General features: G+C 35.2%; 1 protein-coding gene across 3 annotated transcripts in view; it reads left to right on the plus strand.

The window, feature by feature from the left end:
* FER (FER tyrosine kinase) overlaps positions 1-16,590 on the plus strand; it is a 152,224-nt gene that overhangs the window by 100,872 nt on the left and 34,762 nt on the right. For all 3 annotated transcript variants that reach the window (XM_041395879.1, XM_041395880.1, XM_041395881.1), the window contains 2 exons: positions 137-231; positions 13,991-14,114. In XM_041395879.1, the coding sequence (XP_041251813.1) occupies positions 137-231; positions 13,991-14,114 (219 nt within the window). The remainder of the gene's footprint in view (positions 1-136; positions 232-13,990; positions 14,115-16,590) is intronic.

The raw sequence follows: 16,590 nt of genomic DNA on the forward strand, positions 1-16,590 counted from the left end.
GATATTTTTTCTTTGATAACAATAGTGACATCTTCCATTAAAGTAACATTAAAGGTTTTAGATATTTTCCTGTAATGTTTAATCAGCCTGTACAATCAAGTTTATTAATATGATAAGCTTCTTGTGTGTTTTGCAGAATACTTAAACAATATGATCATCCTAATATTGTAAAACTTATAGGAGTCTGCACGCAACGACAGCCTATATATATTGTTATGGAGCTTGTTCCAGGTAATTGTTTCTTTACTTTTTTTTTCACCATATTTCCATAGGTTTTGTTGTTTCCATAATGTGAAATGTATTGTTTTCTATTTGTCTTATTCTGCCTTCTTATGACTGACCTCAAATGTCACCTGTGTGGCAAACCTTTGGAAATGCTGGATTCTACTAGCTTTGGAGTGATTGAGCTCCACAAATCTGTTGAGAATTTTACTGTAGCCTTTTAAAGACAACAGAAGCTTCATTATTCTCCTGATGAGATATAAAATGTTATTTCCTTTAACAATAGAGTTAGTGAATATTAAGAAGTATTTAAAGAAGCTTCATGTCTGGGTAATGTCTCAATTGTAATGATTCTTGTTTGGGTCACCTTTATTAATATACATTTTTTTCTTTACCAAAATGTATTGTTTGGTTTTAGGGTTGCTCTTGATTTATTTTTGGAATTGGGTTCATTTTATACAGCAATGGCTGAATTTCAAATTATTGGGATGATAACAGCTTTTGGGCAATTTTACCTCTTTGCTGATTTTCTCAGCAGCTGGAAAATGTGTTGGTTTGGTAGCCTCTAGTACTGCTTAATATGCAACACTGTATTTGTTTTATATATCACTGAATTTATCTTCAAAATTATACAGCAAGCTGCTTTAATAACCATTTTATTCAGGAAGACTTAGGTTGCTTGTAATTCTTATACTGGCTGTAGAGTGAGAGCACAGATGAAATATTTGACCTTGTGGAGTTTTCTGCCTTTATTAAATTAGATTATACTAGATTATTATATTTGCATGCACAATTAACTTTATTAAAATGGAGATTGAAAGCAGTGTCCTCAGTTTTAAGGGGTACGTTAGTAATCACCTTCTCCAGACATCTCTGAAGATAAAAGTAAATCCTGATCTTTTGACACCTTCATCATTCTGGTTCAGGTTTTTCAGAGCCTTGTAGGAGTTGTTGAAACATGCTAATGCAATTGAGGAGGAATTGAGTGAGAACTTTCTTCTGATTCTTATGCCTATTTTGCAGCTCAAGTCTATCCAAACAGTCTTGGGATTGAATTTGCTTCAGAAAGAAGCTTCTTGTAAAGAGAATTGTTGCCCTGTTTCAATTGTCTGTAAACCCCTTGGGCTGGCTGCTCTGCCTGCAAACCTGATAAATAGGGGACTGCTTTCAAGCTGTCACACTTTCCCACATGCTCTTACATCTTGGCACACCAAAAGACTGACCATATCTGCAGAAAACATAAGGATGCCAGAGAAATGTCAAATCCCTTAGATGAGTAGAGAAGCAGGATTCTGATGTTACTGTTTTTCTCTTTTTCTAGTGACAAGTTTGCATGAGATTACAAAAAAAAGATAGTCAATAGTGCTCTGACTTGGTATTATTGCTGCCCTTTGAGGAACAGAATAGTGGTAAACTTGTCTTGCACTTGACACTAACTTTCTCAGTATCTTCATTGTTTTGTCTTAAAAGTGTTTATGCTTGAAGGTGTTTAAGCAGTTTAACTCTGACATTCTGTTTAATAACTAAAAATGTCAAGTTTTAACTTAGAGTTGTGTTCTGTAAATGTATGCCTGAGAACACATGTAATTTATAAATGTCTGACAGTTTTTTCCCTGAGGATAAAATTAGAAGCATCTCCATAAAACAAGGGATTTCTCCTGTGTTTTCTGACTTCTGACTGTTTGCAAGTTTTCTGCCATTTTTATATCCCAAATACTCATAGGCTGTACACCTACTGTGTGTCTTTTGAGACTCATGTGGTGTGGTTCCATAGCACCTAATTCTGCTTTGCATTCCAAATTCTGATTTCAAATCAGAGTCTTAATTTATTCAGAGTCTTAGAAATGTATATTGAAACTTAGCACTTATATATAGAGAGGTGCTACTCTGTTAGTGATTCTGTTATAAACTGGCTCTGCAGACATATCTTTGTTGCAGGTGTAAATGGGATTAAAAACCATGCATATGAATAAAGGCATCAGTGAAAACAGTAAAGAAAGGTTGCATCTTTAATTATCTGTCCATTCTTTGTTACATGCAAAATTAGCACAAATGTTGCCAGCAAGTAGCAGAGAAACAAAGTTGTCAAAGACAGTTATCCTTTGCAGTTGACTCTTTTCTTAGGGGTGTTAACATAAGTGACATGTCCTGTAGTAAGAACTTAATCACTTTATAGTGCTAAAGAAACGTCAAGATGGGTGATGAAGGAAGGATTAACTGTAGCATATCATGGATATATCAGAGAATAGAATCATGGAATGGTTTGGGCTGGAAGGGGCCTTGAAGATCATCCAGTTCCAACTCCTCTGCCATGGGCAGGGGACACCTCCTGCTAGAACAGGTTGCTTAGAGCCCCGCCTCACCTGGCCTCACCTGGCCTTGAACACAACTAACTACATATTTGTAGGAAAAAAACATCCTTTACTTACTGTTCACTGTCTGTTGGCCATGCTGATCCAACTATACATGGTCTCCCAGTGTCAATCCATCATAGATTAGTCCAGTACAGAAGGAAAGACTTGGTCCTTTTCACAATCTGCCTATCAAGAAATTAGGGAAAGGTCTTAATGTGCTGTATGTATGTGTTATATAGATCTCTCTTTAAGGGATGTGCAGACAGAAAAATACATCTGATCTTCCTGCCATTGGCTGGGTTTTTAGAGGGCCAAGTCTCTTCTCTCCTGAGACTTGTCTTACAGATCTTTCTGCAGGTTCCTCTGCAAATGGGAAGGAACATCTTGTAAGCAGAATGTGTGCACTGTTTATTTATTGTAGAATTCAGATTTAGTATTGCTTTCTATAAGCTATTCTTTTAATTGTTGAACAAATAAATTAAGTAAAATGTTCTTTGTCGTATACTAACATAAGCTAAATTGTATGTACCAGCAATTTCCTTCATGTATATATGGAAAGTTTTATGTATGCAAGAAATGTGACCTAAAACCACCATTCAGGAATTTGCAGAGTTACTAGAAGATAATTTTTTTTAAAAATTCTAAACAAGTTGTCCTGCCTTTCCTCCCCTCGCCTTCCCAAAATTACCAAGATAGCCATGGAAAATGAATCAATAAACTGTTACTATTTTTCTTATTAATGTTTTATGTGTTTGTAATTTGAGATGTATACACAAATCTGATTTGCAGGCTTAAGTTATACTAGCTAGCATCTGTGAAAAGGGAATCTAGTCAAGCAGATGGTTTGTAAATTTTTGTGGTTGCATAATAGATAAATTTGCAATAACCTTTAAGGCACTCTTGCAAATAATTGATTTTATTCTTTTTTACCTAAATGACATTGAAATACTAACTAAAAGGATAGACAGAGTGGATCTTTATAAGGGCCCGATGCTGCAGTTGGTAGATGGCTTTTCAACTATCATGTAATAATAAAACCCCCTAAATTTTACAGTGGCCTGGTTTTCTTCTGTGAAATTTTTAGTAGACTAAGAAATGCAAAAACAACTCTACTTGGAAATTATTATCTTTCTGTTAAAACATTTTGTTATTAATGGAGAATTTACCATAGAAATTTCCGCTTCTTCTATGACTTAAGACTCTTTCTCTATGACAAGTTGTTTCTAGTTTGAAAATATTAGAACTGTTAAAAGACTGCTGCTTAGATAAATCAGTCTGTTGCAGCATGTTAGTATCTTGTACAATTCTGAACATCATATAGGTTGTGATAGGTTATTTTCTTTGCAATATTCTTCTTAATTTTTACTGCTTTGTAGTGAAATGCTCTCTAAGATGGGTTTGATAAGGTTTGTTGCAAAGGTCACATTTGGTGGAATTTTTTTCTGGTGTCTTCTGATCTAAAAATAGGAATACTGCACTGTTTCATAAGTGAATACAGTAACATTTTATTAATCTGTTGTGGTACACTTTAAGTATGCAATTTATCCTAAGATAGAGGAAATTAAAATGAGAATTGCTAATGAATTTTGGGGAAAGAAACCCCGTATGTTGAGACTTGCCAAATGCTTGATGGTAGTGTAGAGCCGTGAGTTTGTATTGTCCTATGGACTTGACTGACCTGACTGAAAAGTAATGTAGTAAATGTGCAATATGAGTCTTAAAGCTTTCAGGGGGAATTGATGCATATTTGCAACCACTGGAATTTTCTAATGCAGATGATTGTTTGTTAGGGATTGTTTCCCACATGAAAAATAGCAGAACTTTGTGTAAGAGTTTATAGTGCTGTGTAAGAAATAATATTACTTTCCTGTAATGCCAAGTCAATCTGAAAAACTGAGCATTATACTCATATTTTCTGTGTTAATTTATTAATTTTTCTTTGCTCTGTGTCTGTTGTCCCAGTGGAATTTCTGTACTTTATCTTGCATTGTTGACCTTAGAACTGAAGAAAGAGAAATAATTATGAGGAGCTGCTTTGATATTCAGAACAGTGAAAGAACTATTTGCCATTGTCTCTTTATGTCACACAGGGCATAAGGAGTTTTCATAACAGCTCATTTTTAGCAAATTTATATGATGATCAGAAAGACTGCCTGGAATACTGCCAGAGTCCAGACTGACAACTGAGACAAATGGATGCTGAATTTTGTTGGGGCATGGAGAAGATTTATCAGGAAAATGCTGAAGGGGCTGCAGAAGGGGCTGCTTCCTGTTCTTTTCAGAGTGAATTCAACATCTGTTCATGAAAAAAAAAAAAAAAAAAAACCAGGGAAAAAAAGAATCTAAACTAAACTTCTCTTTTACCCTTTCTGTTATCTTTCTGGCCCCAACTTCTCTTTTGGTGATCATGGGTGACAAAATGTGTTTTAATTAATTGCAGTACTCAGGATCATGTAACTGCATTTTCATTTGCTTATAATTTATCACCCAATCTCCCGTGTAATCAAAGAGGAACTGCAGGAGTCCCATTAAAAATTTGAATGTTTTTTCCTCTTCCTTTAGGGGAAGAACAAATCAAGATCAAATGTAATCTCTAAGATGCAAAAAGCAATACTAAGCTACAACATTCTTTCCTCTCTTTTATGTTAATTTCAATTTACTTGAATCTTAGTTAGTCCTGAAAGGAGAATTTAATTTAGAGGTAAGAACTTGGTGTGTCCCTGAAATATGTGTTCTAGAATGGGGCATTTTGAGGATAGATGTGAAATCCTGTGGTGCAGTTACTACTTCATGCAACTATTTCACCATCTTATCTTATAGCTATTCCATGGTGCCTTTGTCCCTCCAGCAGAGAGTCTGCAAGATAAGTACCATCATCGTGCTTGCACCAGCTCTCTCTGAAAAATTTGTCTAATTAGAAGTAGATGCAAACATCTTTGTGTGCTCCAGTGCTTGATTCAAGGTAGTAGATGGAAGCTTGAAGTCACATGTTTTGTGGCCTGCTCCTTTTCGAAGCTGAAAAGTTTAATCTCAAGTTGGTAGCCTGCTTTCTCTGTTTTGGGTTTCTATATATTTAAACATTTTTATAAACAACATAGTTAAAATTAAAACCCCAAAAGTATTTTGGAATAATTTTATTTTTGCTATGTCAGGCATTCATATATAGGCAATTGAAGTGTCTGTCTTATCTGTTGAGTCTTAGTATAGCTTCCTCTAGCATATGCGTTATGCTAATATGATCCATGATGAGGATATTATATATTATGCTATTATGAAAACTAGATTATATTCCTGTCCCAGGACCTTGCTTCAGACAGTTCTAAACAGTTTCCCAGCAGTTGTCTCTTGGCTCCTGATCCATTCTGTGGCTGTAGACCATATTTAGCCTTTTCTAGTAGTGATCTGCTCTGATCTGATTCTCACCCCTAGTCCCCAATGGACATTTTTCATTCTCCTACTAATGCATTGCATTTCACTGGGGTACCAGTGTGCCTTCCTGATACCACTGTAGAATTCCTTTCTGATAATAGATACATGCTTTTTAAAAAAGCAACTACCTTTTTAACTTGACAGTGAACTTGTGTTTGTTGGTTTAGCTGACTCCTGTTAGTATGTTCTGAATGCTGGCAGCTGGAAAGAGGTAGAGCTATGCCTGTACATGTAAACAGCTATGGAAATATCCAGTAATCTAGTGGGAAGATTGTCAGAATTAGGTTTCAGCTATACTCAGCTTATATCCAGACATGTGCAGCCAGCTTCCAAGGGGGAGTTCAGCAAGGTCATAAGTTCTGTCTTTGCAGCTGGACAAGGTAGCCTGTAGAGGTCTGTTCTGAATAATTTGTGATGCAAATTGCCTGTGCCACTGATGCAGAAACAAATCAGAGGTGACAGGTTTTATTAGCTCAGGTGTGGCACTGCTGGATGTGGAGTGCCCTGACTCCCAGGCACACCTGGAAAGAGCACAGCCACTTCTGTTGTGCCTGTACTCAGAGTCACCGCTCCTGGAAGTGCTCATAAAATGACTAAACCTGGCACTTTAAGATATGGCTTAGTGGGCACGGTGGTGTTTGGTTGAAGGTTGAACTTGATGATCTTGGAAGTCTTTTCCAGCCCAAGGGAGACTTAACCCAAGTGTGGGGTTGCCTTTGAACCCTGTTTGTGCTGTCCTACCTGTGATTGGCTTTGGCCTGGCTTAGTTTATTCACTCGCTTTCTTCTGAAATGTGACTTTCCTTGCTATTTTCTGTATGTTAGGGCACTTTTTAACTTCCACGGGGTGTGTTATGTCAGAAACATATGCAAATAAAGTGTGGTGTCTTCCTGACCTACCAGACTCTCTTTTTGGCTTTTGTTGGAAAAGAGGGCTCCAGGGCATAAAGTGTACAAGTTCCTACAGGTCCATTATAGGTAGTGCTGGGGAGCTTATACAATTTACTAAATCTTAAATTACTTTTGTGGAACTGCTCTTATTTTCTGCATGTAGTGATAATTCTGAGTATAGCACCATATCACAGGTGACTTCATGTGTTTCTCTTGTTACTTGCACTGGAGCCAGTAAACCCATTTATAACTAAAAGCTTAGTTCTGAGACTGAGATGTGTATAATTTATTTATTAATATGAAATGCAATATCCCTATTATCTTGAGCTTTTTGCTAAATTAATTATCTTCTTGGATAAAGGAGAGCAGATGCTAAAAGCAGCTGAAGTACATGTATGTCATGGCTTACTTGAGCCTTAGATTAGACCTCCTGTCTCTGAAGTGTCACTGATTTCATGCACAGGCCTGGAGTGCTGATTGATGCTAGGAAATAGCTGAACTTTTACTATCACATTGTGTGATTCAGCTGCTGTGTCTTCTGCTTTGGTGTTTTTTTTTTTCTTTCCTACTTTTGGAAGCAGAGATCTCTATAGAGATCATTCATGTTTTTTTCCTAATTGCTTCTCTTTAGAGAGCCCCTTAAACTTTAATAAAAGTTTTGCATGATCACACTTGTTGGTTGTATTGGTTGTACATCCTCTGTAGCTGTCTTTTGTGAGCAGATTTTGGATCTGAGTCCTATCTTGCAGTCACATCCTGAGTTTTAACTGCACACTGTCAGATTAATACAAAAACAACAACAAAAAAAAAAAAGGGTCCATCCAATTCCAATTAGAGATAAGGTGCAGTGATAGTGATTGTCTGGCTTTGTTTTCTATTCTGTTCTCTTTTTTTCTCTAGTCAAATAAGTTATCTTCTCATTATTACTGTTAGTGAAGCCACCTTCTGTCTACAGTTTCTCTTCACACAGACTCCTGTCTGCTTCTCTAGGTTTTCTCTTTTCTTTTCTTTCTTTTGTCCTCTTAAGTTTTCAGCTTCCCTTGTGATTTGTCCCTGTGTCTCTGCAACTGGCTGTGCTTCTGCCTGTGCCATCTGCTGTTGTTGGGCATTTCACTCAGAGAGCCAGACACCTCCCACAGATTCCTTCTCTCCATGTGTCCAACTTTTCCCTCTCCTCACCAGGCCTTGTGTAGTACACGCACAGATACGTACAGGCCCTGTTTCTTCTTCCTTGCCTTGCTCATAGCCCTGTAGTGCACCTGTGTCTCTTCCTCCCTCTTTGCTTCATGGATTCCAGGTTATTAGGAAAAGTCAGATTCCTTTGTAGGTGGTGGTGATTAAAAATTCCTTTTGTCTCAGAGCTCCTGTTTAGTAAAACAGGACCAAAGCCCTGGTCTCATTTATAGTAGCATTTCACACTATATTTGGATTTTTATCTTTTCACATGTTCTAGGCTTTGCTGTTACTATATTTTGTACCAATATTTTACAAAATCAAATCACCAAGTAGATTAAACTAGAAAATTCAGGTTTTAAACTGAATAAAAACAACCAAACATTAAAAATTAGTGAAGTGTTTTGGTAGTTGTAAAAACTTCTGCATTCGACTTCTTTCTTTTTATTTGTTGTTATTCACTTTTCTTTTTCAACTTTGCCTAGAGCAGCTTTTGCTATAGTAGCTATTTAATGTGTCTACGTCTAAAAAATGTTAATTGTTTTTCTTTAGATTAAAAAAATCTTCTGTTCTTCAGGTATGTTCTGTTTCACATCAGCTATCATGTCTCTGTAATCTTCAATACTTTTCAAGACCTTTGATTATGGATTATTGAGCATAATCAGTTTACAGGAATTATTTATTGAAGAATGGAAGATCTCCTGGGGAGGTCTTCCTTTCAGGTAGCTTCTGAAGTAGGTTTTGTCTCTACACTCACAGTGGGTATCCTTACAGCCACAATACTAAAACATAAAGAATCCAAGTAGTCTGGGTAGTGTTCTTTTGGCAGCTTGGAAGACAAGGGATGCTAGCTTTTGATGCCTCACTATGATTTCTGGTTTCTTCTTGACAGGTGATGACAGACTCTGTTTTGGACAGGCACTTACATCACATGGGATATTGGGTTTATGTTCTACCTTATTTGATCCACCTGAAATCTAAAGCAGGACTGCTGAGCATTGTCAATATTTCCTTTTCTTTGATAATCATATGTCTGTGGTCTGTCATCCAGTTGAAAGGAAGTGATATAGCATGCATAAATGTGTTGTAGCCTTCTTCTCGTCTTCATTTTATCACAGTGCAGTTATTTTGTGCTCATGAGTCATCTCTGTTCTGATCTCATCATAGGTTGTCTGCTAAAAAGCCAACCACAGCACAGTTCTGGTACAAGCCACATTTTCTCTTCTCTTTACTTCTTTGCTGTTGCTGCTCCTGTCCTTGGCTCTCAGTGCACACTATTGGTTTAATTTTTTTTTTCTTCATATTTTGTTTTCACATACAGATATTTCTACTCATACTTCATTACTACCATTGTTAGTAATACATTGGCAGCACTTGGCATGGTCATAAAAACTTCCATTTGCTTTGCTTTATAGGAAGAACAAAGTTTTAACTGAATTTCACAATAGTACTCTGTATGCAGTTAGAAAAATAAACCTTGGGTTTATTTACTGTTTCTTTTACTACATATATAAAATAAAAGAACAAAAAAAAGTTTAAGTACTGCATGGTACACAAGTGATGCATTAATTGAAGTGTGAAGGCATAGTACTTTATTGAAAATGTGTTTTAGCATTTTTAAACCCTTTTATTCTAAATAGTATGTCAAATGGCTTGTTCATACTTAAAAATATATCTCCTAGAATTCCCTAGAGATGCATTTTTACTATTTTCAATTCATAGAAGTAACTCCATTTGGGCTTGTTATTTTGATCCCATGTATATGAGATTAAGATATGGGCAACAAAGGAAATTCTAAATTGCTTTAAGTCTACTTGGAATATTGACCATTTGAATTCTCAGATTTAAATTCTCAAATACTTAGATGTGCAGATAAAGGTAATTTCAGTAATATTGCAATTGCCTGTGAAGCAGTTAGGAATACTGAGTTCTAAAGCTCCCTTGGGTTAGGTGACCTTTAGGACATGTGGCCACAAGCAAGATGCATCTGCATGAAGAATTCGTGTAGAAATATGAGAAGAATTAAGCAACCTCTTTAAAAAAAACACAGTTAAAAAGGCTGTTTAACAAAGGAAATTCCCCCACTTTATTAAAATTTATATGTGAATAAGAATGCATATAACTTCTTATAATTTGTAATAATTGATATTGTATTAAAACATTTATTAATATTTGTATAATTATTTACAATATTATTAGGATACTAGATAGAGATACAATATATAAACAATGTATGTCTATATACCAATTCAGTGGGAGATTTTCCATCATCATTTCAAAACATATTTTATTTGTGTTCAGTGTTAGAATGGTTGTCACAATGATGCCAGGAGTGCCTAGAGCAAGTAGGTAGGTGTCACTATGGACGCCAGCTCAGGAAAACTCTGAAATATGTGGTCATAGTTGATTATAAATGCCAGTCAAATCAGAGATTGCCATAACTTAATACTTTGTAAACCTATTTGACATTTTTCATTGTTGTTTTTTGCATTTTTGGTTTCTTCTCATAGATCACAGTGTTTGTTTTTTTCCTCTTCCAAAGCACCAACTTGCTTTTTTTGTGTGCAGAGGATTGAACTGTTCTATTACTATATGCCTCTTATTGTACAACAAGAAGTTTATGCTGTAAAGCACAGCCAACACTAGGAAATGCTGATGCGTGGTACTTTCACACTCTCAGAATTCCAGCATGTAATAAGAAATAGTTCCCATTCACAGCAAAATACATGAAGGGCTGTGTTCAGAAACCCAGTTATAACAGGCTGCTCACATGGAGCTTCTGCTTATGAACTACATTTTGCCCTCTACTTAGTAAAATAATTATGCTGTACTAGGAAGGGACTCCAGTACTGTTATTTATCCTCCTGTAAACCAAAAACAGGCAAGCCTTCTCTGCTAGGTGATAATATATATATAATAGTCTAATTTTTTTTTATAATTCTTAGCGCTGTTTTCTAGTGGTGTTGTGGGCCATTAACTGGAATAACAGGTAGCTGTGCAGAATACAATGGAAATTCCATATAAAAGAAAAAGCATTACTTACTGTTGTGTAGTCTTCCTAGTCTCATTGGTCTGTTTATTTCATTTTTGTCAACAACAATTACTTGGAAATAATGCTCTGACACTACATGCTGCAAATAGTGAATTAGGGCTTTCACATTAAAACTTATTTTTAAAAGTACATTATGATGTTACCTAACCCCTGCTCTGCACTTAAGAGTTTGTAGAGAAATACTTTTAATTCAGCCTTGGAGATATTAATGTGGATGCTTTGCTTTGAAGATGAATAGTTGGAACATTGACCACACTAAAAGTCAGAATTCACTGAGGGGTAACTCTGTTACTTAAAGGACAGTCACTTAAGCCTATGTTAGTATCACAATGATGAGGATAATCAGATTTACCCTAAACATTACGTATATTGTACAGAGTGAGATGGGTGTTACTTGGCTCTTTTATTTTGTCTTCTACTAACACTGCTTTTGAATTAATATTAAACAGAATATTTAGAAGATGTTTTTGCCATTTCTATGCCAGGACAGAACATGAAAACTCTGCAACAGATTAAAGTAATGTAATTAAAATTTGGTGATAAGCATTTAGTACACTGTATACAGCTTGAAGTATGGTGCTGTTTTTCCTGGAAACTCTAGAATTTCATACAGTGCATGCTACACTCTGAAAATCATTTTCTGATGGTAGTGAATTGCACTGGCAAGTAATGGGCTTGTGCTTTGTGAGTTTGACATATTCTGATGTTAGGAACTGATCAGCTTTTAATATCATTCAGAAACAAGTTGTTGAAAATTGGGATATTAGTGTGATTGCCTGAGCATATTGGAAACGAATTTATAACACATATTGTTTTAAAAATTTTTAATGGATATGGTTGGGTTTTCTTTTGTTTAAAGTTTAAGTTTCCTTCTTTTCTTTAATGCGTTGTTACTTGAGAACAGATAGTTTCATTGTTGATTGTGGAGTGCATTAACTTATTTATACGAAGAACTTATATGAACTGTGTGAACTGTGAGAAGTATAGTTTACACTGATGTTGTTACAGCAAGTTTTTTTAATGCAGAATTTTTGCAAGATTTTGAGGGAATTTGTTCCTGTGTGGTTTTTTTTTTTTTTCTTTTTTTGGGTTTTGTCCTTTTTGTTTGTTTGGTCTTTTATCTATTTTATTTTCCCAGAATATCAAGAATATCTGTCTTTTCAGTTCTTCCTACGTGAAGTTGCTAGCAATTCTTCAATATTGAGACATTGGTTTATTGAAAGTAGAGTGTTTTTTAAGATCTTAAATGTCTTTTAAGGTCTTAAATGCATTTTTATAAGCTGCCTTGATTACTGCTCTTATTCAAGTAATGCCATAGTTTGTAAAGAAGGGAAAACTTCATATTCACAGAGGCTTGTAGTCATACTTTCTCATTCAAAGATGATTCCTGCGTAGAGAGTAGCAAGGTTTCAGCACATAAATAACAAATTTTTTGTCAGCTTGTTGTGTGTGTCTTGGAGGAGTGAGTTGCTTAAAAGTTTTTTTTAGCTGTCTGCTGTAACTAGAATAATTCTGTTAGCATGTACAAGAAATGACACATTATTTATTGGGGTGTTTATCTTAATACCTACTTTTTACCAGTTACTGGACTCTGTCAGTAACCTCTCAGATTAAATAAAAGGTATTATTGCCCAGTCCAGTTTGTGGTAGTCATCTGTCCTTTTTCATTGTAGTTTGAAAGTCACTATAGGGTGTTTCAGATTAGCTTTAGAATCAAGTCAATCCAGTCACTTCTTGCTCTCCCATCTGTGTGTTACCCAGTCTGGGAGTAAAGGGTAGCTCCAACATAATGCCTGAAGACATTACAGTTGCACTTCATAACATCTGACTCTTTTCTTTAATATTGTCTTACTTTATTTCTTACACTATGAAATATAAATATAGATAGCTTCTTAAAAGAAATCACATATGAAACTTTTAATATAATATCATAATTTCTAAGAAAAGGCAGTATATAAAATTATGTAAAAGATTGTAAGAACAAATCCTAATAGTTCAGTCCTAAATGAACAGAAACAAATACTGGGGCAATGACTGGCTATTCACTATCAAATAATTCTGTGGTATTAAAAGGTCTGCTGTGATTTTTTTGTCTTTGCCTTAAAATATGAAATATATTTTTGTCTTTGACTTAAATAATAAAATATATTTTGGAAAAGTCTTTTAATATGTTTATATCAGTTAGAACGTGGCTTCACAGTGTTTGTATAATATTCTTTCAGCTTACCTTGGTCCTAAATCAGTTTTTCAGAATTTTTTTGCTAACACAGTTTTCTTTTTGGAAATCCTCCACCATGACCCTTCCCACTTCTCAGACAAGATGATAGTGGCTTTGCTCCTCTGAAGGCAGAGTAATAACTGTTCACCTTCCACTTGCCCTGGTCAAAAGTCCAGTTAACACTGGCCAAGAAGAAAATGCTTTGTTACTCCTCCAACACATCAGTGTAGAATTAGAGAAACATCACTACAAATGATCAGTTAAAAAGTAATTACTTTCATGTAGCTAATAGGACCTAATCTCTTTATTCACAATTACTAATTCTGTGGTTAGAGAAGAATATGTATCACAGATTATCAAGATTTTTTGTCAGCAATTTGTGAGTCTGTATTAAATATACAGTGGTGAAGACTAGTGTACATTTAATACAATTCAAAAGCGTGCTGTGCAATTTTCACTTTCAAGCACCTAGTATTTAAGAGAAAATGTATTTTTGAAAGATGAGTTTCTTCCTTGTTCTTGGACTAGCCTCAAACTTGGGATGAGGAGAACAGCTAATAACCTGCATTTTGTTTGGTCTTGCACCCCTAATGAGAGATAAATGTGAATATCCTATCAGTCTGTCTCACTGTCCATCTGTCTGATTTTCTAGGAGGTGATTTCCTGTCATTCCTAAGAAAAAAGAAGGATGAGCTGAAAACCAAACAGTTGGTGAAATTTTCGTTAGATGCTGCCTCTGGTATGGCATATCTTGAATCTAAAAATTGTATACATAGGTAAGGAAGACTTTTTTGTCTCACTATTGTACCTTTGCTCAGTAGAAATGCAAATGTTTAAAGGTGTATGGTGTTTGCTATCACAGAAGTGAACCCTGTGATTTCAAAAAAATATACTTTTTCTGATGAGTTGGTCATTACTGCTTGTCTAATTCAAGAATACTAATTTAGGTAACAAATAAGTGCTATATTATTTGATGTCTATAGTTTGGTGCTATTAATAGAAGTTAAAAATTATTTTTCACCATAATGATATGCATTATAAGGAGCCTAATTCATACAGTGAGAATGAATCATAGTAAGAAGCAGTCTGTGAAGCTTATGTCATGTCTGAAATTTACATATACTTGCTGGGCCAGCAGGGAAGTTAAGGTATTAAATTAATATTTTAAGTATTAAGAGGTAAAATTCTGTGTATTAAAATATTAATTGCCTGAACTGCTCTCTCTGAAATATGGAAGGTTATGGAGCATTATGCTGTTGGAGTTTCTTATTTGTGTTCATACCGTTCCTTTTTCTTGTTTCTTCTCCAGTTTGACTCGGCCATTGCTGTTTATACTCCATTTGTATGAAAGGGGATGGAATTAGTTTCCACCTGTTTTGTTCTCTCAGAATAGCACAGTATATACCCTGCTTAATGCTGTGGCTGAAATATGAGATGTAAGCATCATGATGATGATGATCTATTTCACAGAAAAATTATGGAGAAAGTTTTCATTTCTGATGTTGATGTCTTACACTTTGTGGAACATCTGTAGATGAACTGTGAGACACCTAATTTACATAATCATTTCATTTGGGATTTAACACCTTTCTGCTGAATGCTCGTATCAGAGACCTGAGTGGCATTTCTCTCAGATTTTCATCAGCAGTGAATGGGTCAGTTGTAATCCTGTGCATCAAATTAATCAAAACACTTCTGCAAGATCATGATCTATAAGAAACAGTGAGAGAAAAAAATCCCTAACTCATGATGTAAAACTATGTAATATTCCCTTAGGGAAATCCAAGAAAGGGATTGTAAGCATTGTGTCATGACAGAATGTGTTTCAACCTGGCTCTGTTTTTCAAGGATATAATGGCATAAAAATCAGAACAAGTAACAGCATTAGTTATTTACTCTAGTCTCATAAATGCTGTAGTGCTTAATAATTCCTGTAACACTCAGATCATTGTTAAATCTGAAGTGCCTGTTTAAGCTCTTGTGTTCTTAGTTAATTAAAGCAAAGATAAAAAGATAACTGAAGTTTGTTATTGCAATTACTGAAAAAAAATTGCAATATTTATTCATTAAAGGGTATTGTGCTGCCTAAAATATAAATAGCTTTATTATTTTTTTTTCATTTTTAACACTGGAAAAAGAGTATTCCTGCAGAGATGTGTGAAATAGAACTGTTCTCATAGTTGTAGATGACGATGTGGCTTCACTGTATCTCTAGAAATTTGCTCTGCTGCTTGGTGAATAGGAACTGCTATTCCTAAAATCTGTTTACAAAGCTAGTAGTGATCTAGAGAATGTGTTTCAGAGAGAAGATATGTGGAGTGTTGTCTTATGATATGAAGATTTTAGTTTTTCATAGCTTTCAGTTGGAAGTCTGAATACAAACGTGTCGTTCAGTTCCCAAGTCAGGAAAAAGAGATGAAATCTGACATTTTGTTAGCGCCACAGACTTGCCAATGCACACAGCTGGGTTACACCTACTGTAGTGCAAGGAGAGAAGAACTTCTTCCCCCTTGTTTACTTTTTAACTTCTAAAATACTAATGAAATTTGTTGATTATCAGAGATTGTCACAGAAGGTTATCATACAGAGCTAGCACTTTCCTAAAGGAAAAATCAGAATTTTTAGGTAATCTATTCTGAATAAAAATAGAGATTTAGTGTTACCAAACAAGTAAACCATATGTTCAGGATAACTCCTTACTTTTATGAAACACACAGGTTTATTATAAATCAAAATACGCATTTTCAGTATTAGTTTACCAGTCTTATTTTCTTTGGTATGCAACATTCTTTTTTGTTTTATGTGGTTAGTCATAGCATATGCTTTATTTATGAGTTAATTCTTCTAAATTTAATAGGCAAACATAATCAAAATTTCAGAATCAGGCAAACAACCAACCAAGTTTAGTGATTTTTGCAGTAACGATAAAGGAACTTGTGTTGGCTGGTTTTATTTTTAGTTACTAACACAGGTTGATTACAAATGCTTACTCTGGGAAAGTAGTTTATGAAGTTTTAAAATGTGTTTGACCAATGGCTGAACTGCAATTTGGTAGGCTTAGCATACATAGAATTTTGCTAGGTCTGTTCCCTGTTTGAGCACTGACCAGGATTTGTGGGCACTCTGGGCAGTGGTGGAGGTGCATCAGTCTAGAACCCCTGTCTGCCACGGGAGTCCAGAAAAGCAGGGAAAAGTCAAGATGTGTTGTGCTCCGTGAGCAGGTTCTTGGGTGTTTTAACTCAGAAGCCCACT

The sequence above is a fragment of the Onychostruthus taczanowskii genome, unplaced genomic scaffold (assembly GCF_017590055.1).
Source record: "Onychostruthus taczanowskii isolate IOZ18803 unplaced genomic scaffold, ASM1759005v1 scaffold120, whole genome shotgun sequence".
In the NCBI taxonomy this organism is placed as follows: domain Eukaryota; kingdom Metazoa; phylum Chordata; class Aves; order Passeriformes; family Passeridae; genus Onychostruthus; species Onychostruthus taczanowskii.